Source organism: Dunckerocampus dactyliophorus, chromosome 9 (genome assembly GCF_027744805.1).
Source record: "Dunckerocampus dactyliophorus isolate RoL2022-P2 chromosome 9, RoL_Ddac_1.1, whole genome shotgun sequence".
Taxonomy (NCBI): Eukaryota; Metazoa; Chordata; class Actinopteri; order Syngnathiformes; family Syngnathidae; genus Dunckerocampus; species Dunckerocampus dactyliophorus.
This window is the reverse complement of record NC_072827.1, coordinates 23,428,099-23,452,124: the sequence shown is the minus strand read 5'-3', so window position 1 is coordinate 23,452,124 and position 24,026 is coordinate 23,428,099. Positions and strand designations below refer to the sequence as shown.

At 43.8% G+C, this 24,026-nt stretch overlaps 1 protein-coding gene across 2 annotated transcripts in view; it reads left to right on the top strand.

Annotated features, from left to right (window-relative positions):
- Positions 1 to 2,583: 2,583 nt before the first annotated feature.
- The window catches only part of arhgef7a (Rho guanine nucleotide exchange factor (GEF) 7a), a 38,995-nt gene continuing 17,552 nt past the window's right edge, over positions 2,584 to 24,026 (top strand). The window contains exons 1-6 of one of the 2 annotated variants that reach the window (XM_054786891.1): positions 2,591 to 2,802; positions 2,873 to 3,126; positions 9,126 to 9,209; positions 21,500 to 21,584; positions 21,742 to 21,875; positions 23,724 to 23,925. In XM_054786891.1, coding sequence (XP_054642866.1) covers positions 2,962 to 3,126; positions 9,126 to 9,209; positions 21,500 to 21,584; positions 21,742 to 21,875; positions 23,724 to 23,925 — 670 coding nt within the window. In that variant the 5' untranslated portion in view covers positions 2,591 to 2,802; positions 2,873 to 2,961. Of the gene's footprint in view, positions 3,127 to 9,125; positions 9,210 to 21,499; positions 21,585 to 21,741; positions 21,876 to 23,723; positions 23,926 to 24,026 lie in introns of both variants that reach the window. The other variant, XM_054786892.1, reaches the window with a different exon arrangement.

Here is a 24,026-nt window from a genome sequence, read left to right as displayed (position 1 = left end):
GTATGCAGAGAGCCCCACCCGGTGGCTTGAAGTGAAGCCTCTTCTCCTTTTGCCACCAGATGGATGTAATGAATTCCTATCTAACAACACAATGCTATACAGTTTTTTTGGCGTACACATTGAGAAGACTATTTTTTCAACAGTGGAAGTCCTCACATTGGGAAAAAAACACGGGCGTGAATGAATAATAGAATGAGTGATGGCAGAATTCTATTTCGCTGCTTCCCTCCTGCTGCTGACTCACCGTCACACACTCACCATCATAGCTGACTCCAACAAAACCATTGTGGATGTGACTAATACCTGGGCAACAATAACAATAAGGCAAAAGTTCGTACATAACATGGAAATAACATGACAGTGCTTTCAGCATTATTGACAGTATAAAGACAACATCTTTGATACAGCACTTATTTGGAATTATCAGATTATGCAGGTGTGCCTAATGGTGTGTCCACTTGTAAGTATAGATGGACAATGGCGGGATGTACTCACCAATTAGTAAGAAGAGATGCACTTTCAGAGTGAATCTGTTTCCTGTCAGGGAGTGGAATGTTCTGCTCTGGTGCACTGAACACAGCAGATGCTGAAAGAAGGGACTTTCTTTTTTAGTCAGACAGTTCTGTTTTGACTAACTTTTTTTTTCTTAGTAGGCCAGAACTGACTGGATTCTGTGCGCTCTTGCTAAAAATAAAAACAAAAAACAAAGACGGTTGGAAAATTTGCTTGGATTTTGAAATATTCTTTTGAACAAATAATGCAAAAACGCATAATCTGTTCCAGGGTCAAATTGCTGACATAAAACCTTTAAAATTTTGGTCGAAGTTCAAATAATATGATTTTGACGTTCCACTGTCATGCCAAATAAGAGAGATTCCCTTAGCCTTGTGGAAGGAAATAGCTCAGGATTGTCTTGGAGGCTGGATGGACGGACCCGCATGTTGAAGACCCACATGTCATGGATGACAAAGCTGCTCAGGCCTCCCTTGCAACTCTGATCTCTTTCCATTAATGTCTGCATGTATTACACTGAATACAATAGAATTTCCCCTTAAGGGCCAAACAATAATTGTTGCCCTCCTTTTTAATGGTGGTTAATGCCTCTTCCAATAAACAGTAACGATATTGCAGAGCATAATGTGATGGGTTTTTTTTACACCACCTCTGGCCAAGTCAGATCATGACTCAATGTTTACACAAACGGACTGACGGATAGCATTTCAGCATGGCGATAGAAACTTTCTCAGTCTAATTTGCACTGCTGTTGCTACTGCTGCTCTTGAATCGAGGCCAGCTTACCAACGGATAACAACACACATACACAGCCTGCGGCGTGTTTGACGAATGGATAAAAGAGCACGACACGCGAGGCCATGCTTTAAAAACAAAGGCACTCAAGACGGAGTATAGATCTCCTCCAAGGATGGTCATCTGCACTTGACTTAAACATTTTGTCCATTTCAATCAAGAAAAAAAATATTTATTTGACTCAAATGCCACCTCCTTTTAGCAAAAGACAACAAATTAGAGGCTGGAGTAGTAAACATGTGAAGATGTTAGGCTGGGATTTTGCATGCTACATTATAGTCCTTCCTCACTACATCACGATTTGAACATCGCTCCCTCACTCAACCGCAGTTTTTTGAAAATTAATTAATTACTAAATGACCACTGTTTTGTGGTTGACTATGGACTATTATTAGTCAAAAATATTGAAAAACAAGTTACATGTAGTATTCTGGCCTCTGAGCGTCAGTAATGTTACATGACATTAGATTAGATTACCTTCACACTGCCTGTAGTCAGCCATGGCATGTCTGAAGCGACATAGTTCCCCTCCCATTCCGCACGGAAATGGTAAGCTTTTGGCATCTTATAAGTAAACTGGAGATGCTAACTAGTAAGCTCAGTATCTTGCTTTACTAGCGGCTGCTGTCTCATGTCCCTGCAGTGATTTCATAGCCTGTGCATTACAGTTGATTAATGCGTTGTAAAAAAACAAGAAAAATAGGAGCGTAAATTTGACTATAGGGGTGTTATTTCATGGCTACAGGGCACTAATAATGGTAAAAACTGTTTAGAAAGTCATAACTACAAAAATATTCCATTCATCAAAACTGAATCGTACTTGGTGTAAATTCACTTATCGTGGCCTGGTCTGGAACCAATTAACCACAACAGATGAGGGGTGACTGTGCTCTGCATACAAATGGCGTGGCTTTTGTCGAGTTTAGATTTAGATTTTTTTTTCTGATGTGTTGAAAATCTTGTGCTGTGACGAGCTAGCGTGCTGCTACTACTTACATCAATTCTCCTTGTCAGTTATGGTAAGCTACAAAGCATGCACGAACATTCATTTCGCCAGCAGCCCAGGCTCTCGCCTTGTTTAAGAGACGCACCGTCAACCGATTTGAGGGGTTTACTCACTTATATAGTATATATCTTTTTAATGGAGCCCTGATTTCCTGGCAGTCCGGGTGTAAAGCCACCTGGGATAGGCTCACCTGGGATCCTAATGAGGACAAGCATAATAGAAGATGGATGCATGCTACTGGATTTCATTAGATTGTGCAGGTGCACATGAAAACATTCAAACTGGTCCCTCCCACACACACACATGCGTGACGTCAAGTGGTGGCGTGGCTGGTGAGCATCAGCAACCTCTGACAGATTGCCAGCTCGGAGGGAGACAGGAAACCGGACCTGCTCCATCCAAACACCACCCCACTCCTGCTCTATCTGTTATCCTCCCCCTATCATCCCTGTGCAGGATGACAGCGTGACCAGCCAGGAGCTGTCGAGGTATATACACCCTCCTCCTCCTCCTTTCTTGCTTCCCTCCCTCCCTCCTCCTCCTCTGCCGCCCCTACAGCAGCAGCAGCGGCAGCGACACACCACCACCACCACCACCGCGCCACCCTCACCACCGCTTTGTCGACTCGGATCTGCCGTGAGCCGGACATGAATTCGGCGGAACAAACGGTGACATGGCTGATTACGCTCGGGGTGCTCGAGTCGCCAAAGAAGACCATCTCGGATCCCGAGGCTTTCCTGCAGAGCTCCCTCAAGGATGGCGTGGTCCTGTGCAGGCTGCTGGAGCGCCTCAGCCCCGGATTCACGGAGAAAGTAAGGGCATTATACACATATACACACACACGCCGCCATCCCATCGCCGCCACCCCCGCCCCTCCGCATAAGGTCTGTCTGTGAGCTTGTTGTCTGGCTTCAGTCTCTCTTTCTGCCCACTGGTCCATGAGAAAATCTCTTTAGTAGGTCAAGCTTATATTAATATTATTATGATTGGTGTGCGTGAAAACCCATTCATTTAAACGGGCAACATTACCACTAACAAATACAACATATGTTATTAGAATATTTAAGTAATGCCTCTTTATTAGTAACGTAATAATAAAAACCCAGACAGCAACATGACGTGCTGGGTCACTACTATACCGACCATATAGCTATAAGAGTGGGCCGCCATTGACTAGCAAAGGCAAGCACAGATGGACCCTTCCACCCCCGTTTTTTTTAAAGACACAGTGCAGTGTTTGTGTCCGTCAGCAAACCGCCTAGGCTAGTTTGGACAGGGGCTCCCATGGAGGCAACTGACCACCCCTTACGAATGATGCTGCGCCCTTAGTACACTAAGGCTACATCCCAATTCCACCCCTTAGCTCTTCCCCTTAGTCATACCCCGACTGATATACCCCTTAAAACCGAGGACCAAGGGGAAGAAGCTACTAAGAAACGGGACACCACTTGATTCTCTTTACGCCTTCACCCTTCAGAGCTTGCTGGCTGTGACATAGGCAGATGAGACAATTAAACTGTTCATTATAAATGTTTCTACCATAAAGTTAGGTTAATACATTTCTACATTATTTCAATGTTATGTAGCCTACCTCAGAACACCTTTAAAAAAAAATAAAAGGAACATATTTTTACAAACAGTGACATTTATTGCAAAAACAACAAACAACTTTAATAGGTAACAGCTTGCAACCAGCACTGTAACAACATTTACAAAAATAGAAAACGTATCAAATACACATATGAAATAGAAATAACAATATAACAAACGTTATGAACATCAACAAATGTGATAAACCTTATCAAGCATTAGTTCAAGGTTTAAAAACCTCCCTGTTTCGGCCATGGTCTCCTCCTGTCATTGATGTTCTCTCTATGGTTACATTGCCATGTTGTTTACATCTTTTATTTAGCTCACTTCCTGGCCATCCATACTATATGCTGAATACAATAAACATGAACTGTTGGTGGACCAGGGTGGCTAGAATTCACAGCAAATAGACTTCACTACGATGTGCTGCATTTTATAAGTGATCAGATAGCTGGTTTTAAATGTGGACGGCACAGTACAATTCAGGAATGTAGCTTCTACAGGAGCCGCGTGAGCTGGCTAGTGAGCGATTTTGAAACACAACTTACAATTAACAGGCTAATGTGGTCGCTATCTAATCGTTGTCTAATCATTTATGAAATGTAGTGAAGTTCGATATCGATGTTAACCGGCTAGTTATAACTTCAGACAACTAACAATTCAAAACATGGCAAATATTTATGTGGAATAGCGAAGGATTGAATATATAATAAAACATGAGTGACGTTGCTGTGAAAAGCAAAAACTATGCGTAAATACGATATGCTTCTTTCGGTCTTTCGGCAGTGCTGAATCAGAGGAAATTCCTCCTGCACCTGTTTCGAGTGTCGCACTTGCTTTCTAGGGCTGTGCACTCCTTAGCCCTTACCCCTTGATTTAAGGAGAATTGGGACACCACTTGATTCTCAGGGTTAGGGCTAAGATAACTGGTATAGCGTGGAATTGGGATTAAGCCTAAATGTACCTACGCTAGGTCACAATAGCAATAATAACATCTGTAGTAAATGGATCAAATACGTTCGCGTCACAAAATTTCTGTGATCTCCTAAAAGCGACTGTATGTAATTCGCTGGTTGCAAAAACATTTTTTGAAACAAAAAAATATAAGAACACTGCCGCCGGCAAGCATTTTGTGATGATCTCACATCATTGAAGAGACATTCAGAGGCGCTTCAGCTGCGTGAAAGGAAGTTGCTCTTTATTTGAGCAGGCACAAGTCAGGATGGAACTAGCAATGAGCTTAATACACAATGGGAATGAAAGGGGGATAACTACAGAGAACACTAACCATGGCCAACAAACCATGTAGACAAAAAGATTAAAGCGATAAGCACTATACAGCCAACTTAGCACCAAGAGACACACATAGAGCAACTACAAATACGACATGGAATGACAAACAACAACTTACATCACATTAAGCATGTAATATTTACGACCGCGCAGTGGATGAGGGGTTAGCATGTTGGCCACATAGTCAAGACCTTTGAATCTCCGCATGGGCATCTCTGTTTGGAGTTTGCATGTTCTCCCCGTGCATGCTTCAGTTTCCTCCCACATTCCAAAAACATGCATGTTAGCTTCATTGGAGACTCTAAATTGTCCATAGGTATGAATGTGAGAGTGAATGCTTGTTTGTCTATATGTGCCCTGCCATTGGCTGGCCACCAGTGCAGGGTGTACCCCACCTCACCTCTCATCCAAAGTCAGCTGGGATAGGCCTCAGTGTACCCCCATGACCCTAATGAGGATAAGTGGCATATAAAAAGGATGGATGGATGTTTACGACGCTGTCCAGCAAGAGCTCCCATCGATGTACAAAAAATGGCTATATTTTTCACGAGTACGAATAAAACTGCATAAAACTTTGTAAATTTTTGTTCAACATGAATAAAACAATTCCCGTTCATGGCTGTCGGTGTTCACGTACATGTCTTTGGCGTACAACCACAAACATTGTGTCAGAGAGGCGATCAACAATTTGCAAACATGTTGTTGTTATGGTATGCTATTCATTCAAAGGTAGCTAACGTTAGTCGTTACATTTTGCCAAACTGCTATCACACACGAAGCAGGAAGAGGGAAGATATAATACTATCAAAATTTTGAGACCAGTTGAGAAATTGCAAGAATTTGCGTTTTCACTGTTCTTCAGGTTATAAGTAGAGCTTCAAAATGCAAAATCAAGAAATGGGAGTGAGACCAAAAATTTTTGAGTAAGCAATTTATGATAAAAAAACTTCATGACCATAGCAAAAAAAAAAAAACAACCTGAAACCCCCCACAAATTTCAGGAAAGTATATTTTTTCATCCAAAAGTAAACATGGAAGGATGGGTAAGAGACTTTTTTTTAATCCTGTCCTGTCCAGCCAATGGGGCAAATATTATTGTCCTTACATGCTCAACAGATTTGCTCTTCCAGGCAAAAGTGTAAGATACTCTTCTCCTGTTACATAGTTCGCATTTGTCTTTGTTTGATGTTTTATTGTGATACATATTTGGAGCGGTCGAACTGGAAGGAGATAAAGAAGAAGAGAAAAGGAGACAGAGGGGGGACTGGAAGAGGGGGAACAACACAGAGAGAGACAACAACAACAGGACTACATCAGCAAATGTCTCATGTGACGCCCATGAAGTCCAAGATAGTAATAACATAATAATATCAACAGCCACAGTGATAATACTGTATTGAGACTAGGGATGTCCCTATCCGATCTTCAGGATATAGGCTGCCGATCCTCTGTATTTTAAAGATTGGATAATATCAGCTTCCGCCACGAGATCGGGGCAATCAGGTTACCGTGTAACATTTGTAACTCTGGGTCGCACTCCAACACGGTAGGTGGAGTAATGCACCTCAAAACTGGTTGCCACTCGACTCCTGCCCCCCACAAGAAGAAGAAAATGCAACGCGGTGTCCGCGGTGTACCATGGTAAAGTTAGCTTCACGTTGAACGTTGGATATTCGGCTCCTTAGCTACAGCGGTAGTTCCCCCTCACTGTGCCTGGATTGCTGTGTCATGGTGCAGGGAGCTGCCGCTCTAACCACTGGTTGTTTATACTACGGACTGTCAATAAATTACTATTGCGTTGAAGAGAGTCTAGGGCTCTATGAACGGAATTGCGGAATTGCAACATGCAAACATGTCGAAACGGCAGGGAAAACCCTTGGATACTCCACTCTTACGAAGCGTGAATGGAAGCTAGCGGGGTTTAGCAGAGCGTGCTAGTGCAGCTGTGTGTGACTCAGGCTGGATGAGTATATTTTCATCGTGTTGTGTTTGACTGCTGTAATGTGAGGACCATTTAATAACGTAAAGACCATTTTTCAATGCCCACTGACGATGTGCGGGTTCTGAGTGAAAAAAGACGAGAGGCACGTTTATTCTTGCACCCAGCTATTATCAACCGTCAATTGCAATTCTCAACACACGCAATACTCTTCCGGCCTTCAAAGTAAGAGCGCTCTTTGTCACATTGGTCTAATTGTGTAAACAAAATAAGGGCGTCGTAAAAATACCTTACATTAATAACGCAATCGGAATTACATCAGTGGCTACATCTTCCTTAATCACAAGCATGGTATTACAGTTTGTTGAAGATTTTGTAACAATATGTGCCGAGTCAGACATCCCATTAGAAAAGTTAGCCAAGCTACATCCATTTCTCAATTACTGGACAAAATGGGCCAATGATGTATTGCATCAATAAATGTAAGGACTTTTGCATTTCATTCATGGACATTTTATTTAGTAACCCAAACAGCACACTCTCCATGCTGGTAAATAAGTGGAAAAGATACAAATACTGATTTCTAAAAAAATAAAATGGAAAAAAAATGGAACTTGGGAAAAAATAAAACATAAGGCCCTAAAAGAGTTTGTTTAAAAAAAGTCATATTCTAAACCAGATCACAAATTGATATATAACCATGTCAAATGATTAGTGTTACCCTGAAAGTATTTTGCACACCCATTTTTATCTTTCATTGGATGAACTTTCATTGGATCTGTCATTGGATAAGGGACTTGACTCACAGAGGTTTGTTACAAAAGCTAACAATATTGTTGGCCATGCTGTGTAATAAAAAAGTAAATTCAGCAATACATTTTTTTAATGCTTTGAAGAGCTATTTTCATAACCATATTCAATTCCACAAATTCATGTTTGTAACAAAAGCTTATTATATATATAAAAAAAGGATCGGCACTGGATCGGATTGGCAGTTATACTTATTAATGATAAAAGTAATAACGAAAATACTATTCATAATAAGTCAATAGACATTTTAAACAAACTTAAACCCAAGTAAACGTGCTCTGCGGTTACTTTTACCATCATAAAAGTACTGTTATTCAAAGAGATGTTAATTCCCGACCACTTTAAAGTAATAGGGTTACAGTACAACTACATCTACAATTTACACTAATATAGCTTATTAGTTATTGACCCCAAGATAACTAGTGGCACCTTTTCCAAGTCCAACAACATTTGGATAGTCTAATAAGCCAGTGAACAAACTATTAAATTCTGTTTGGAATGTATTGTTCGGTACAGCTTCTTCATTATTTTGGCCCTTTATTTCTCGTTTGCACCACCCAACAGGGCTGGAGTGGAACATTAACAGTAACTTACAACTGTTTACATTTATGCGTTTAAGGTATGCGTTTTTCCCCCAAATGTATTTCAAACTTTCATTGACAGCGGGGTGTTTTATGTTAATGGCTGCTAGATTTCTCTTCTAGTAATAAATTAACCGCTAAGCTAGCAGAGAAGTCTTTTTAGCGAGTAATGTTAAGCCTTGGAGTCTTCATTATTTTCTGGGGGTGTGCTTCATGGTGCTGTGGTGTTTCGAAGTGTCGTACTTTCTTCACCTCGTATGTAGCAATCCTTCTTTGAATCCTTTTATCCGCTTGTCCTAAAACGCGAAGAGCTCGTCAATATTGTAGCGCAGGGCGTAGCCATCTTGACAACGTCACGTCCGGTGTGGAACCCAAGACGCCAGCCTCTCTTCCATGAGCCCATAGCGGGATTTGATCGTAGCCTTCCGGTGTGTCACACACTCCAACTCGGTCCGCGTTGTTGTGGATGATATTTATGTTTATTCATCATTTCCGGGAGGTTATTAAGATCACAGGAAGGCAACGGAAGGAAAAACCTAAGACGGAGAAGTGGGAATGCGCCGCTAATCTTTGGTTCTCCTCCTCGTCATCATTTTAGATCTACCAGGAGCCGAAGAACGACGGCGAGTGCCTGAGCAACATAAAGGAGTTTGTCAAGGGCTGTACATCTTTCCGTGTCGAGGTAAGTGTCGATGATATTTATCACATCCCCATTCTGCATGCTCCAGCTTTACTTGTAGACCAAAACTACAACGCTTTAAGTGAAGAGGGTGAAACAAAGGTTTCATGGAGAGGAGCCCACTGGCAGGGGGAGGAGGAGTGAGGCTGCAGCCGGGGAGCACTCCCCCGTCGCCGGGTGATAGGTTAACAACATTTGGACAAACTTCATTTGATAGCTCTTGTTGGACTTATCACCTCTTTTTGCTTGCCTACACACCCCCACACTTGGTTTTATATATGCAGAAGTGGTTAGTGTTCCCAATCAATTAAAATCTTGGTGCTCATGCTTGCCACCTACCCACTTCACCGTAACATACAGGACATGTGCAGTTGTCTTGGCAGTACTGCCGATTTTGAAAAAACAATATTGTAATAAATGATGGCCTTTTGTCTATAAAAGATCATAGCACTTACCGAGCAAATGTCGTCAATTGTAGTCATATTTGCTATGGGTATGATACACAGTGTTATAGTCCTTCACGTTGCAGGCATGTCAAGATTAAAACATTATTGACCTGAATACAAAAGTCAGACCTTTTCTTCCTGTCACTCACCCACACGTTGCTACTTTAATGGGCAGTGTGCACTGTAGGGTAGCACACAGGGGTCATTGAACCAACCTCCTCTCTTGACAATGCAAGTCAGTGTTCCAAGTGCTGCTCCTCTCGGCTGCCAACGAGAGATGGGACGGGAGAAATTGAACGAATGAAACATGTCCTTTAGCAATTGCAGGCAGCTGAAACTGTGTTGGAAATAGGAAGACTGCTAAGGCTCACTGCGGGCAGTAGGTCTGTGGTTTGATCTCTTGAAAATACACTAACTGCTCCAATTAACGCTCATTCAATTAATAGCTGAGTCTCCTGTAGTTGCCGGGATTACAAATTAGTCAAGAAACCAATGGCGTTAACACCCGTGGCTGTAGGTAACCTCCTGATGTAGTTGTTTAACTCCACAAGATGGCAGTTGAAGCATCATGAGTGGTCAGCATTCAGCAGCTTTATCAACCTATGCATTAGCTTCAAAATGTCGGTGGTGTTACTCAGTTGCTGGTGTGAAACTCGTGTGTTGCACTTGCGTATTGTTTACAATGAAGTCATCAAAGGTGTTCATGCTGGTTGAGCTGCTACTTATCACTATTACAACATTGGTTCTGTTGCTGCTGGCTGTATTGCAGAATATACTTGTTAATAAATGAATTGTCTTTGAAATGTGGTCAAAGACAGCTGTTTTCCTTTCCACTGTCTCATGCATGCAAAACTGAAGTTGTTTTATATATGTGCATGGCTCAGATCAAGGGTACCCAAGTGTTACATTTAAAATTTTAAATTTTAAACTATTTATTTATTTTTATTTTATTTTTTTTTAAAATTATTTTATTTTATTTTATTTTATTTCACTGATTTATGTGTGTGGTGTATGTGTGATAGGTGGGAGCTGCCTGTTATCCTCCGGCGCCTGTGGCTGTCCCCCGGGTGACGGGGGGCGCGGAGGTGGGGGTCGCGGATGTGCGGTTTGGGCTCGGGGTGGGGGGTGCGTGGTGCTGGGGTGGGGGGGATCCCTTGCTTTCTCCCCTCAGGGACGGGGCCGCTGTGGCTCGGTGGGTGGGGCGTGTGGGGGCCGTGGTGTCCATCTGCGTGGTGCTTCCCGGGATCGGCGGGAGGATGCTTGCTCCGGGGTGGGGCGGTCGGGGGGTGGCTTTGGCCGGGGGCTTGGGGGTCGGGCTGGCGGGGGGCTGGCGGGCGGTCCCTGCTGCCTGCTGGTGTCAGGCTGGTCCTTGCTTCCGGGCCGGCGGTTGTCTCCCTCCCTCCGGGGTTTCCCCCTTGGCGTGTTGGTGGATGGGCGGGGGGTGGGGCGGTGGCCGGTCTGTGGCGTGGCGGGGGGCGGGGCGGGCGGGGGCATCTGCTTGGGCGCCGGGTGGGGGGCCGCTCCTCTCGCGGGCCCGGTCGTGCGGTGCTTGCTTCTCTGTCCCTCCCTGGCGCCTCTGGCCTGCGTGCTTCGTGGGTGCGGCCGTGCTCCGCTCTATGTGGGGTCCGGTGCTCTTGTGGTCGTCGTGGTGTTGCTCCCTTGCCGGCCGTGGTGGTATGCGGGGGGCGCGTGGGCGCGGCTCCCGCTGTCCTGGTGGCGGTCGGATCTGCCTTGGGGGCGTGTGGCTTGTCCGTGGTGTTTGGCGGTTTGGGGGTGGCGCTGTGAACGCTACCTCCGGTGGGGCTCCGGTGTTGGGGGGCGCTGGGGGTATCGCCTCTGGGGGGTTGGGTGGGCCGGACTGGGCATCCTGGCGGGCCGGGTAGGGCCTGTGGTGTGTCCTGCGGCACGCCCGAGCCTGGGCTGTGGTGGGCGGCCGGTCGGTCATGTGTCCTTGGTCCCCCCCCTGCTCGGTTTGGGCGGCGTTGGGGTGTGGGGCCCCCGTCCTTCCTGTGCCACTGCACCACCTCACATATATATAGGACATTGGGGGGTGGCCTACGGTCGGGCGTGATTGGGGAGGGGAGCTGCCTTGCGGGGCTCCTTTGCTCCTGCTGTGCCACTGACCTGTTGCCCCCCAATTTTAATCGCAGAGTAGACACTTAGGGTTTGGGGGGGCTGGCCAGGTGAGGGGCCCTCCGAGCGGCAGCTGTCCCCCGATTTTAATTGCATCATTAGCTATCATCCACATACACTCCATATACATGCACACAGATACACCATCCTCTTTTATTTTATTTTATTTATTTATTTATTTATTTTAATTGCATCATAGACACTATCACACCTTATCACATACACGGGTGGGGCGGGCTGGATTGGGGTGCCTCGTGCACCTCGGCGTCTGCCCGCCAGGGTCGGCGGTGTGGCCGGGGGCCTGGCCGTCGCGGTGGCTCGCCCGGGGCGGCCTGGCCTGTGGGGTGCCCTTGTCTGGTTCGCCTGCCCTTCCCTGGGGTGGCCCTCTGGGGCCTGTTGATGCCGGGGCTTGCGCCGGGGGGGGCGGCTTGCGGTGCCCCCCCTGGACTGACACGTGCCGCGGGCGCCTCTGCGCTCTTGGGGCGGGTTCGGCGGTCTCCGGGGGGCGGTGCTGGTGCTTCGGGTGGCCCGTGTGCTGTCGCGGCGGCCGGTGGTTGCTGCGCTGTGGCGGCTGCTGGGGCGCCGGGACAGCTGGTGGGTTGGGGCTTGGTCATGCTTGCGGGTACTGTGGGCCTGGGTGGCGGGGTGGGGGTGGGGGGGCGGGTGCCCTGGGGCCGGGCTCGCTGGGGGGGGTCGTGCTCTGCCGGGCGCTTGGGCGTCTGTCGCCGTTGCGCTTTGTGCGCTGCCGGACCGCTGTCTGTGTCCTCGCCTCCCCCGGTCTGTCTGTGGGCTTGTCGGGGGTGGGGCTCCGGTGCGCGGGTGGTGCGCTGTCGGCTCTGGTGGCATGTGGCTGGTCTGGCTTCTGGTGGTTTGTGGGGGCCGTCGGCTGGTCGGCTGCTGGTCTCGCCTTCTCGGCTCTGGTGCTTGGCCTCCCTGCGGCTTGGGGTGTGGTGCTCCCGCTCTCTCTTCGGGGTTTGCTGGCCCGCGGGTCTCGGTTGGCGCTGTGTGGTGGTTCGCCTGGCTGCTCGCCCGTTTTCCCGCCTGCCTGCTCGGTTTCCCGCTCTCCTCCTCGCTGACTCCCCTGTCTGCCTCGCTGGCGGCGTCCTACCGCTGGGGGGGTGTGGCCGGGTGTCTTCCTGCTCCCCGGCGGTCTGCGCTCTCCGCCCCTGGGTTCTGAATCGTATGTCTGGGACCCCGGGGTCCCCGGCTCCGCTGCTCCTTGGGTTACCAACGGGGGATAGGGTGGGGCTTCCGGGTGTCGGGCAGTCGACCACTGTGTGTGTGTGTGTGTGTGTGTGTGTGTGTGTGTGTGTGTGTGTGTGTGTGTGTGTGCGCGCTTGAGTAAGTAAGAGTGTGTATGAGCGTGCGCATAGGGGTGTGTTTGTGCGTAGGAGTGTTTATGTGCGTGTGTGTGGGTGCGTAGGAGTGTGTATGTGCGTGCGTGTGTGTATTTTTATTTATTTATTTATTTTAGTTATTTATTTTGGGGGGGGGGGGGGGGGGGCATACAGGGGTTTGCTCCGTGGGGTCAGGTGCTGGGCGATACATCTCTGCCGCCCGTGCCTCCGCCGGGTGGGTGGAGGGTGTGCCTACTGCATCCCTTGGCGGGGCGGCCCTGTGTCGGGGGTCGGGCGGGGGTTGGCCCGGGGCGGGCCGGGCTCCGCTCCCTGGGGGTGGGGGTGGCGGTGGGGGGGAATTGGCGCTTCCGGCGCGGGCGGGCTTCTTTCCGGCTGTGGAGGCGTCTCTGGGCCTGCCGGTTTGTGGCCCCCGGTACCCGTCTGCCTTTGTGGGGTGTGATCTCTCGCTGGTCTCAGGGGTTGGCAGTCCTCCGGCCCGCTGGCGCCCTGTCCTTGGCTGGGATTACCTCTCTTCGGCCCCTTACTGGTCTTCCCGGGGGGGGGGGGGGCTCTCTGGGCTGACTCTTGGGGCACTGATCTTTGTGCTGCCTGCCCCTATGGGCCTGGTGGCCTTCTGGCGGCCGGGGCCCGGCCTTGCTATTTGTGGCGGGGCTCTCTGGGAGGTGGAAGGCGGCCCCTTTCCTTTCATGCACTCTCAGTGACAATCACACGCCCACACATTCCTGCACCTTTATATATATATGAAGTCTTCCTTACATACAGAGATACCTGTACATATGCACACTCACAGTACATACGTACTTCCCCACATTACTCACTGAGTTATCCAGGGTGTTATTATGTTGTTGGTTTTATTACAGCGACGGTGATTTCAGCAGTATGACTATATATATATATATGTGTGTATGTGCGGTATATATGTGTATGTACATATATATATATATATATATATATATATATGTATATATATATGTATGTATGTGTATGTATGTATATATGTGTGTATATGTATATTTTTTTTTTTTACAATGATGTGCATTACAGTAACTTTGATTCTATTCACTATCATGGATAATCATTTCATTACTACAGTTATGTGTGACTGTTTCAATGCGGTATTATCATGGTGATCACTATCATAATTCATCATTTCATGACTGCTATTGTGTGCGACTGTTTCAATGCAGTATTGTCATTGTGATCACTGTCATAGTTCATCATTTCATGACTGCTATTATGTCTGATTGTCATTGACAGCTTTGTCATTGTGGTTGTTGATATTGATTTGTCCTTTATCCTTGTTCGTCTTTATAGTTGTCACGGACATTTATTTGCTGATGTCGTTCTGTATGTTTCTGTTGTTCTGTCACAATTGTTGTTGTTGCTGCTGTTGTCCTTGTCTCTTGTCTCTCTTTTTTTTGTTTTTGTCCCCCCCCCCGTTTCCTTTTCTCTTCTTCTCTGTCCCCTCCTGCTCCGGTCCGGGCGCTCCAAATTTGCTTTATAACAAGCATCAAGGTCGAATAAATTTTGTATGACAGGGGAAGTGTATATCACACTTTTCTCTGGCAGAGTAAATCTGTTGAGCACTTGACGGCATTTAGGTATACAATTCTATCTGCTTTAAAGGCTGGACAGGACAGGGGTAAAAAAAAAAAAAAAAAAAAATATATATATAAAATAAAATTTTAAACTCGTGGATAGACCTTGGTAATGTTATCAACACAAACTTCAAACATTGCAAAACACACACCAAACATACCAGAGCTCGAGACATCTTCCATTTCCCATAGCAACCCTCCGAAGTTCACTCTTTCTTAAATGTAAAGTACATAACTCTGTGTTAGACTTTTGTTCAAATAATCTTATTTTACTCTTTTATACACAATAAAATCACTTTAGTTGCAGAGTTAAGTAATTATTCCATGAATATATACCATTGTAATCATCATGGGGTTTGTTTTTCCATGGAATTATGTTCTTCAAAATTTTCATCGGCAGGCGGACACGAAGGTTATGTACTTTTCACTAATGATTACACAAGTTATTTTTTTTTACACTGAGAATATTTGAATAAAACACATTAGAAACCAATTTCAGACATCATTCTTTAATTCTAAGTAGAAATCCTGACAAAATTATCAGAAAAAGTATTGTTTATTTCACAACAAAAGTAGACATGCTTTACATGTAACATTTCAATGTCCAAATATAGACACTTTTTTACAACATAGTCGTGCTAGCGCAAATTAAAAACATGAACAGGCTTAATTTATGGTTTGGTAAGCTTCCTCACTCTATAAACGTCAGAGTGATAAGGATAGTACACATTGTTAGAACAACAATTTCAAATACTACTCAAGTGAAGTTGAAGACAGCAAAGGGTACCCTTGATCTGAGCCATGCACAAATGTGTATATATACCTGACCTTTTGTAGAATCATATCTACCCTGCAAGTGATTTGTTTGTACGTGCAAGTGTCAGCATGTTCAAATACAATATTGTTGAGGTTTTCTTTTTTTTTTAAGTAAACTGAACAGGATTACATGCAGTTTGGGACATCTGTAGAGCCAAGCTGGATCTTCTCCAGAGCGCAGTGGGGCTGCTGGCTCTGACCCCAGGTAGCTGACTAGAGCTGCTTAGACCAGAAACTGTGACAGACTGAGACGCTCAGCTTCAGGAGTTTTGACTTGCCTTGTTTGAGACTTTCTGTCCCGTGTTGCTGAACAGGCACTGTTGTGCTATGGACCTATAACCCCAGTCATATTTAACAGTAGAAAGGTGTCACGTCTGCCATAAAATTCTTGTATCTATCCGTCTAGACTTTTGCGGGCTGTTTGAGCTATTTACGATTAAAAACATCAATTTATTGCCTTTTATAGGGAATCAGGTCACAATGCCAGCAGGCTGGAGTAGTGTAACCGAGATATAATCTATTCCCTGGGGACACACGAGTGTTCCTCAGCCTTCCCTGTGCTCTCCTAGTAGTTGTGACGGGGAAAACATCCAATTATAACCACCCTATCACTCAACCACTCTTCAGACCACAAATTCCATGAAATACAACTCTGACGGGGAATTAAAAGTCAGCTTCACTTGAATATTTTAGAAATTTAGTCAAATCACACGCCAATTCTGTGCAGTAATGTAAAATGTAAGACATGGGGAAAACGTCAGAGCTCCATATGTCTGTGGTGAAACTTGCAATGATTGTGTTTTGTATTAAATCACGTATGTTGTCGTGTACTTTTTTTTACAACTGCAGTAAGGCAGTGTAGTGTCGTGATGGCAGAACATAGCGTGGATCCATACATTCTAAAAGATGGCGAATCCCCACAATCCACGAGAGATGGGCTAGTTGTCCAAAGCAATACATTTCACTACCTTTTCAGTGATTCGCTTTGCTTTTTTGCTCTTTTGGATATTTGGCTTTCCTCCTGAAGTCCAGAGTTTGTTGCTTTGGTGTAGCAGCCATTTGGGGTGTCACGAGAGAAGATACACAGGATTGGGTCTACGAGAACGAGACGAGACAAGCTTTGAACATTACCTTTAAGAAAAGTACAATGAAAAAAATAAATAAATAAAAATGAGAATATATTGCAATTTACTAATTTCCTTTCTACTACGTTACCTTGCATTGCTTATTGCGAGATGGATTAATTAATTTATTATCGTCCCAGTCCTAGCGCCTTCGAGACCAATTTTTGTCAGCAACAAAAAATATTCATTAATAATGAAATTAAATCTGGAAATTAACTGGTAGGTTTGCCAACTTCCGCAAAAATAAAGGGACACCTTGTTGGCAAGGCCAACCAACCCGATGTTTTTTTGCCTTCAATTGTGTGAAACAAATTTTGTACTATTTGACACAAACCTGAACTTAATTTGATGCCTGTTTTACAGTAATACTAATACATGGGAAATTCATTGTTCAATACCATATTTTTAGTACAAAATAACACAATTAACAGAAGAAAATAACGGTTAAGTATTTTTCTTACAGAAATCTGCCCTGATTAAACAGGACAGCATAAAAGCAGTATATATTCAGTGTCCAGGTTTATGATGCCGCAGGTGTATCCAACTTCCAGCACTATTAAAGCTACTTTGACAAAAAGAATGGAGAGGTGAGCTATATCTGTTTCATGTGACTGGCAACATTTACATTGTACTTTATTTACACAGCAAATCTCCACTCAAACAGTGTCGCTGTCATTAAATACAGGCATTGAATTGAACAGTTAGAAAAATATTAAGAGTTTAAGCAAAAATGTTCTTTGGTGAGCTACTCAACATCGGTTGAAGACCCCTGTTATAGCGTCACTATCTTAAAGCTGGCTGCACTACGTGTTTATGTTAACAACTTAGACACACAACTGGTGTTTTGAAGACAAGACATACCGTAATTTCTGGACTATTGAGCACATTCACATTCACACACCAGTGTGGGCAGCGTTGGTGGCAATGTGGGTGAAGTGTCTTTCCCAGGGACACAAAAGTCCCTTTCCTTGTCGCTCTTTGTGTCACTCTTGCCTCGAGCCAATGGCCATTTAGCTTGAGCTAAAGCTCTTCATCACATTGAGGTCCAGCCTTTTGAAACCTGTTGGTGATAGTGGACGGTTGGCCGTCCGAGCAGTCCAAACAGAAGCTGTAGTAATTCTACACTTGATCAAACTTACTTGAGATGTGTCAGAGATCGCTGCATAAGACTTCAAAACATTATACAGGTATTAGCTTTTTAGCCATAAATTAGCCACATCACTGTAGGGGTCCAAGCATGAGAAAGAAGTAGTGGCATATTTATACACCGGAAATTACGGTAATTGCTATACTGATAACAAGAGAGCATTGTCATTCATTGACTTTAAAAAAAAAGGAGGTGGGAACCTTTTTGGCTAAGAGAGCCACGAAAGCCACATATTTAAAAATGTACATCCATGAGAGCCATATAATATTTTTTAACACTGAATACAACTAAATGCGTACAGTTTTAAGCAAGATGAACAATTGTAAAATATAATATGTCTTTTTAATAGCATTATACTGCAGCTAAACAATAATAAATAAAATAGTTCAGAACATTAATGCAACTTCTGGTGCTGCATGGTTTTGCTGACTGCTTTGTAGTCTCCTCATCTTTCTTTTCACCATCTTCTTCATCAAAAGTGTTTGCTCTGCAGAATTAGCTAGCTGTACTATTTGATTAAAGGAGGGAACTTTACTTCTTGACCTCACAATGACCTGGGTAGGCCACCGCACTTTCTGGCCTGCTGCAAAAACAAAGCACTTTACTGAAGCTCACGTAAAGATTGGGCGGGCTCATCCTCTGATCTTTGATCAATTAAAAAAAAACAACATGGGGCTGATTTTTTTTTTTTTTTTTTTAGGGACATCTCAACTTTTTGGACGTGTTGAATTGTGCAGTCTTGTGTTGTGTGCAGCAAGTGGAATCTGTTAAGCAGATTCAAAAACAAATAAAACCATGACTATTAGGTAGAGGACTTAACTCAAGCCAAATTCTTCAATAAAAAATGATTCCCATTATTATTTGACGGTTTTTCCTCCATAGTAGTGTGGACAGAGTAGTTTGTTGTTGTACCATGACAGTTGTAGCTTTGTATTGTTATCCCAACATGTCTCCTCCTAGTCTCCATGGAGGCCCTTTTGAAATGACAGATGTTGACATACATGACATCAATGGGGCGCTTTCTTATGGGTTTTGCACTTGCAGTCGGCAAAGCACGCACACGCACAGACATATATATACTCTTGTAATGTCATACTTCTGAAAACACAAAGCCACATTCACATGCCACCTTGAGGCGTATCAGCAATCAGAGCGGAAGGCGAATAAAGACTCAAATCTCAGTCACTGCTCGTCTTCAGTAGTACTGAAGCGTGAATAATCAGTGCTCTGCAGAAAGAGGCGTTCATCAGCAGAGATACAAGCAATGCCATCCGTCCTAAGCATGAGCCACGCTGAGTTGAACATGTTTAATGATCAGTGTACTTATTACCAACACGTCCCAACACAAGTTCTGATTGTGACTTTGTGACACTATGCTGCTCTGAGTGCAGCTGCAGGTAATGTTATCAAGCCAGAATGTGCTTAAGTATAGGGACTATCACCAGTTTCAGTTGATCAACATAACTTCAAATTTGAAAGGTGCTTTGAAGGCTCTTCCAAGTCCCCATTTTGAAAAAGCTAATGTCTCTTCTGTTGTTGTTGCTTAATTTATTGTTATTAATGTTTCTTCTGTTCTTATTCATTTTCTTGTGTTTTTCTTTCTTTCTTTCTGCTGGGAGAATGAACAGAACAAGAATTTCATTGCACATCAGAACTACCTGTTCTACTGTGCATATGACAATAAAACTCTTGAATCTTGAATCTTGAATTTGCATCATAACTCCTCCTTTGTTGTTTGCTAAATTGCTAACAACATTTGAGACACTTATTTTTCCCAGCAGGTGTCTGTGTCACAACTGCATCTCTCCAGGTCATTTGTGTGCGTGTGTGTGTGTGAGCGAGCGACAAGAGGAAAAGCTTTGACTTGCTCCAGGAGAAGTTGTTAGTGCCACTAGTTGGTTTGGATCAGGGATGTGCGGTGGGATTAATGGCTGGTGAGGAGTCATATTTACATATACGCTCCCTCAAGGCACAGCAGAGTACTGTCGGCATCACTTTATACCCTTTCTCTGCAGTTTATCGCCCAATCAGCAGGAATAATGATGTCTCACGTAGGGATGTCCCAATCAAAATTATTTGGCTTCCGATCCAAATGCTGTTTGTTATAAAATGCTATTTGTTATAAAAATGAAAATAGCTCTTCAAAGCATTAGAAATAATGCAAACAAAGTATTACTGAACCTTTTTATTACACAACATGACAAAATATTGTTTGGCCTTTGTAACAAACCTCTGTGAGTAATAAAGAACCAAATAAAAACAAAATATACCTTTGAATCCTGTGTTTTGCTCTGTTTCATCTTTGAAAGTCATGGAAAAACTCTAAAATTGTAAATTAAACAATTAATCCAATGGGCAGTAAGGCTCAGCAGTGACATCAAACAAACATCAGAGCTCCATATTTTGATTGTAAATGAAATAGCGATAAAACAGCTTGAACACACTCACAGATCTTGTTGTACAGCTCAGGTAGTGCAGTGTCTGAAATATAGTGCCGAGAAGGGAGTTCAGTTCGTACCTTGGTTCCAAAAAGTCTTATCAGAATAACTAAATGTAAATCTGTTTTTATCCGATCTTCAGAAAACAGCCAGATCGGCAAAGTACTCACAAAGTACGACCGTTAGACTTCCTCCATTCAAAGGTACTGTATTTTATGTCTTTAATGGCCACTAACAGTAGACACACTTGTTTGTTTTTCACCGCATTCATGAGCTACCCGGCAACAATTTACATTGTAGCTAAAATTACACCCACCAAACATGGGCACATATTATTTTATTGTGTTCTTGTTGGTAAAGTGTGAGTTTGTAATGATTTCTACACAATTGTGTAATGATTTCTACACAATCATTACACCAATTGGCCACGACTAATTCCGGGTTACATCCTGCGGTGGAGACTGGCGCTTGCGCAGGACGCCGGCTCCACTCCAGTAGCACACATGCAGAAAGAACTAGTTTCCAATCATATAATTTATGTATGTTAATTAGCAACATTTGTAAAAGCCAAACAAATTAACTGGTTGCACATGTGCGAGTAGATGAAGACTGTACTTGCAATGGCTCAAATTTTAGTCGCAAAATGTGACCATTTAGTTGCAGTCTGGAGCCCTGAACATAGATTAACGGCTCAGCGTCCACTGACTGCACGTCACTGGTTTGCAACTAACATAAAGCTCTTGACCTCACAACACCTTTTTTCCAAAGGAAAAATACTACCTTATATTCAGGTCAATAGGTTAACTATTATAACTGGCACACTCATGATAGGTGCTTCAGAAAGCTGAAGTTTACGCTGTAGTTGAAAGAGAAAGTGCCTGGTGCTCTCTACAGTTGAGTAAATAAAGTAGACATTTTTGAAGGTTGCATTCATTGTTGAGTTTGGGATTTGTTGACAATAACAAGTGTGAAGAGTGACATCAGATTTTCTCATGTGCTCGCTCACAGCATAGATGATGGCTTTTAACCCATGGTCAGCTCTCGTCACATAATTCAATGTGCATGTAGAACATGGTAATGAGGAATGGGCTGGTGGCTGCTGCAGATGTTTGTGTCCGCTGAGCTTATTTTTTTCCCTCCACCACCACCACCACCACATCTGCTAAAGATGACAACAAGTGTTTTGGATTTCTCCTATCCTGTGTTGACTCAAGCTTTCTCTCTCATCCGCAGCCGTTTGAGGCCACTGACCTGCTGCTTGGGCAGAACTTCTCAAAGGTGCTGAGTAGTCTGGTTGCTCTGAATAAAGTGACAGCAGGTCAGTTCAAAGTATGAATGTGTGTGTGTTTGTTTTGTGACGTGTGTGGGTGCTCATATTGGAAGACAGTCAGTGAGTAAATAGTCAATGAACATGTGTGGGCATTGATGGCTCAAACCAGGTTTGATATATTTTTATTTTGCCTTCTCCTCTCTAGATATTGGCGTGGGTAGTGATTCGGTGTGCGCCCGACACACTTCAGCCCACCGCATCAAGTCGTTCGAGTCATTGGCCTCTCAGGCTTCACTGGGTCGATCCTCCAAGCTGCTGCAAAGCCAGTTTCGCAGTCTGGTAAGGCCAGCACCTCTTACAGTACCGAACAATTGAACTTTACATGAAAGGATTATCATATGTAACAATTCATAGTAATAACCGTGTATTCAATGGCAAGTGTGAGTATCAGTTTTTCGTGGGATGTTTAAAATGAGCTCTGGTATGATTTCTCAAAGGTCAGTACTATAGAGACTAAACTAGGATGTACAGAACTTTAGAGTAGTCAGTGTCTAGGTTGTATCTCAGTATAGCTCTATTATGCACTGAAACTGACTCAACACAGCCATTATGTCAAAATAGATGGCAACACAAGTGCAAGATAATTGTGTATAGTATGGTGGTGGGAGTGTCAAGGTCTGTGGGTATATAACTGCTGCTGTCACTGGGAAGCAGTAGTTCATTGAGGGAAACATGAATTCCAACATGCACCCATGGGTGTCTGGAGCGCATTGTAGTTTTCCAGCATGACAAGGAGCCCAGACACACCTCCAAGATGACTAGTGCCTTGCTGAAGGGCACCTATGGGGGACATCTTCAAGTGGAAGGAAGATAAAGGAGCGTAAGGTGTTGAACATCCACCTGCTCTACCAGTGACATTGTTATGGAGGCGTGGAAGAAGATTCCAATAACAACTTGCGCAGGTCTGGTAAATTCCATGCCCAAGAATTTAAGGCAGTGCTTGATAACAACGTCGCTTACACTAAATAGTAACACTTTGGGCACAATGAGTTCACTGTGAGGTGTGCCAGCTATTTAGACAATAACGGATGTATGATGAGTAAGGGTGTCACAAGATCTCGCAAGATGAAAACATGACGATATTTCTCATTTAGAGAAAATCTGTGTTGCGAGAACAGGCCAGCTAGAAGCCAATCAGAATGAACTATGGCATCGCTACTGTGAAATATAATACAGGTACCGTAAATTCCGGTGTATACGCCGCTACTTTTTTCTTAAACTTTGAACCATACAGCTTATACAGCGGTGCAACTAATTTATGGCTAAGTTTTAATGGCTAAGCACTCTATTTTTTGGAAGTTGTCAACATTTATTTTTAACATCCAGTTTTCCTTTCACGCAGTCGGTGGGTGTTTTTTCAAACGTTTATTTGTAATGTTAGCCACAATTATATTTTGTGAGATTTGGTTTATAGATGGGACAGTTAACCTTGACAATATCTGCTTGCTGTACATTGTTTATTATACATTGAGGTCCATTTTGTGTTGAGCTGTTTAAAAAAAAAACCTGATTGTTTGGTAAACAAAAATTGCATAAAGCAAACATTCAAAGGTACACTTATTATAGATAAAAACATACTTCTATCTGTGAATAATTACGATTAATTATGAGTTAACTATGGACAGTGCGATTAGTCTTGATTAAATATTTTAATCGGTTGACAGCCCTAATAAATACACGGCAACATCAATCATTAGTAGTAGCCGCTGCAACTGCCGTCATTTTAAGGTTTATAATTTTTTGTTGTTTCAATTTGTTTGTTTGTTTGTTTTTTTGTTTTTTCAATTTGTTGAAAAAAACTTCTCAAGCAGTTAAATAAAAAAGTCTGTTAGTCCAGTCCTATATTTTGTCATTGTAGTTTTTTTTTAAGTAATGTTAAAGTATCATCTCTTTTCATTTTCGTGAACCCAGTATCATGTATTGTCTTGTATTTTCTTATTGTCTTGTCTTGTGAGCTGAGTGTATCGTGACACTTTAGTTATTTTCAGGGGTACACTGACTACTCTAAAGTATATCCAAGTTTACTCACTTTTGTGAATTTTGACTTCTCATTTAATCCTTAAAAAGCGCCACTGGATGCTTCAGTGTGTCTCCTCTCTGGGTCACACACTCTTTTCCTTCTTTCAGGACATGTCAGAGAACAGCGGACAGCATCTGCTGGTGAAGGCGCGCTTTAACTTTCAGCAAACCAATGAGGATGAGCTCACCTTCAGCAAGGGTGATATCATTAGCGTGACTCGTCAGGAGGATGGGGGCTGGTGGGAGGGGACTCTCAACGGCAGGACGGGATGGTTTCCTAGCAACTATGTCCGTGAACTCAAAGGCTCTGGTAATTTTGAACTTGGACCAAATAACCATACCACTGTGGTCATGTGACTTTATCTGGGTTCCCGTCCACACAAGATTCACACTTGTGTTCATTTTTTTTCC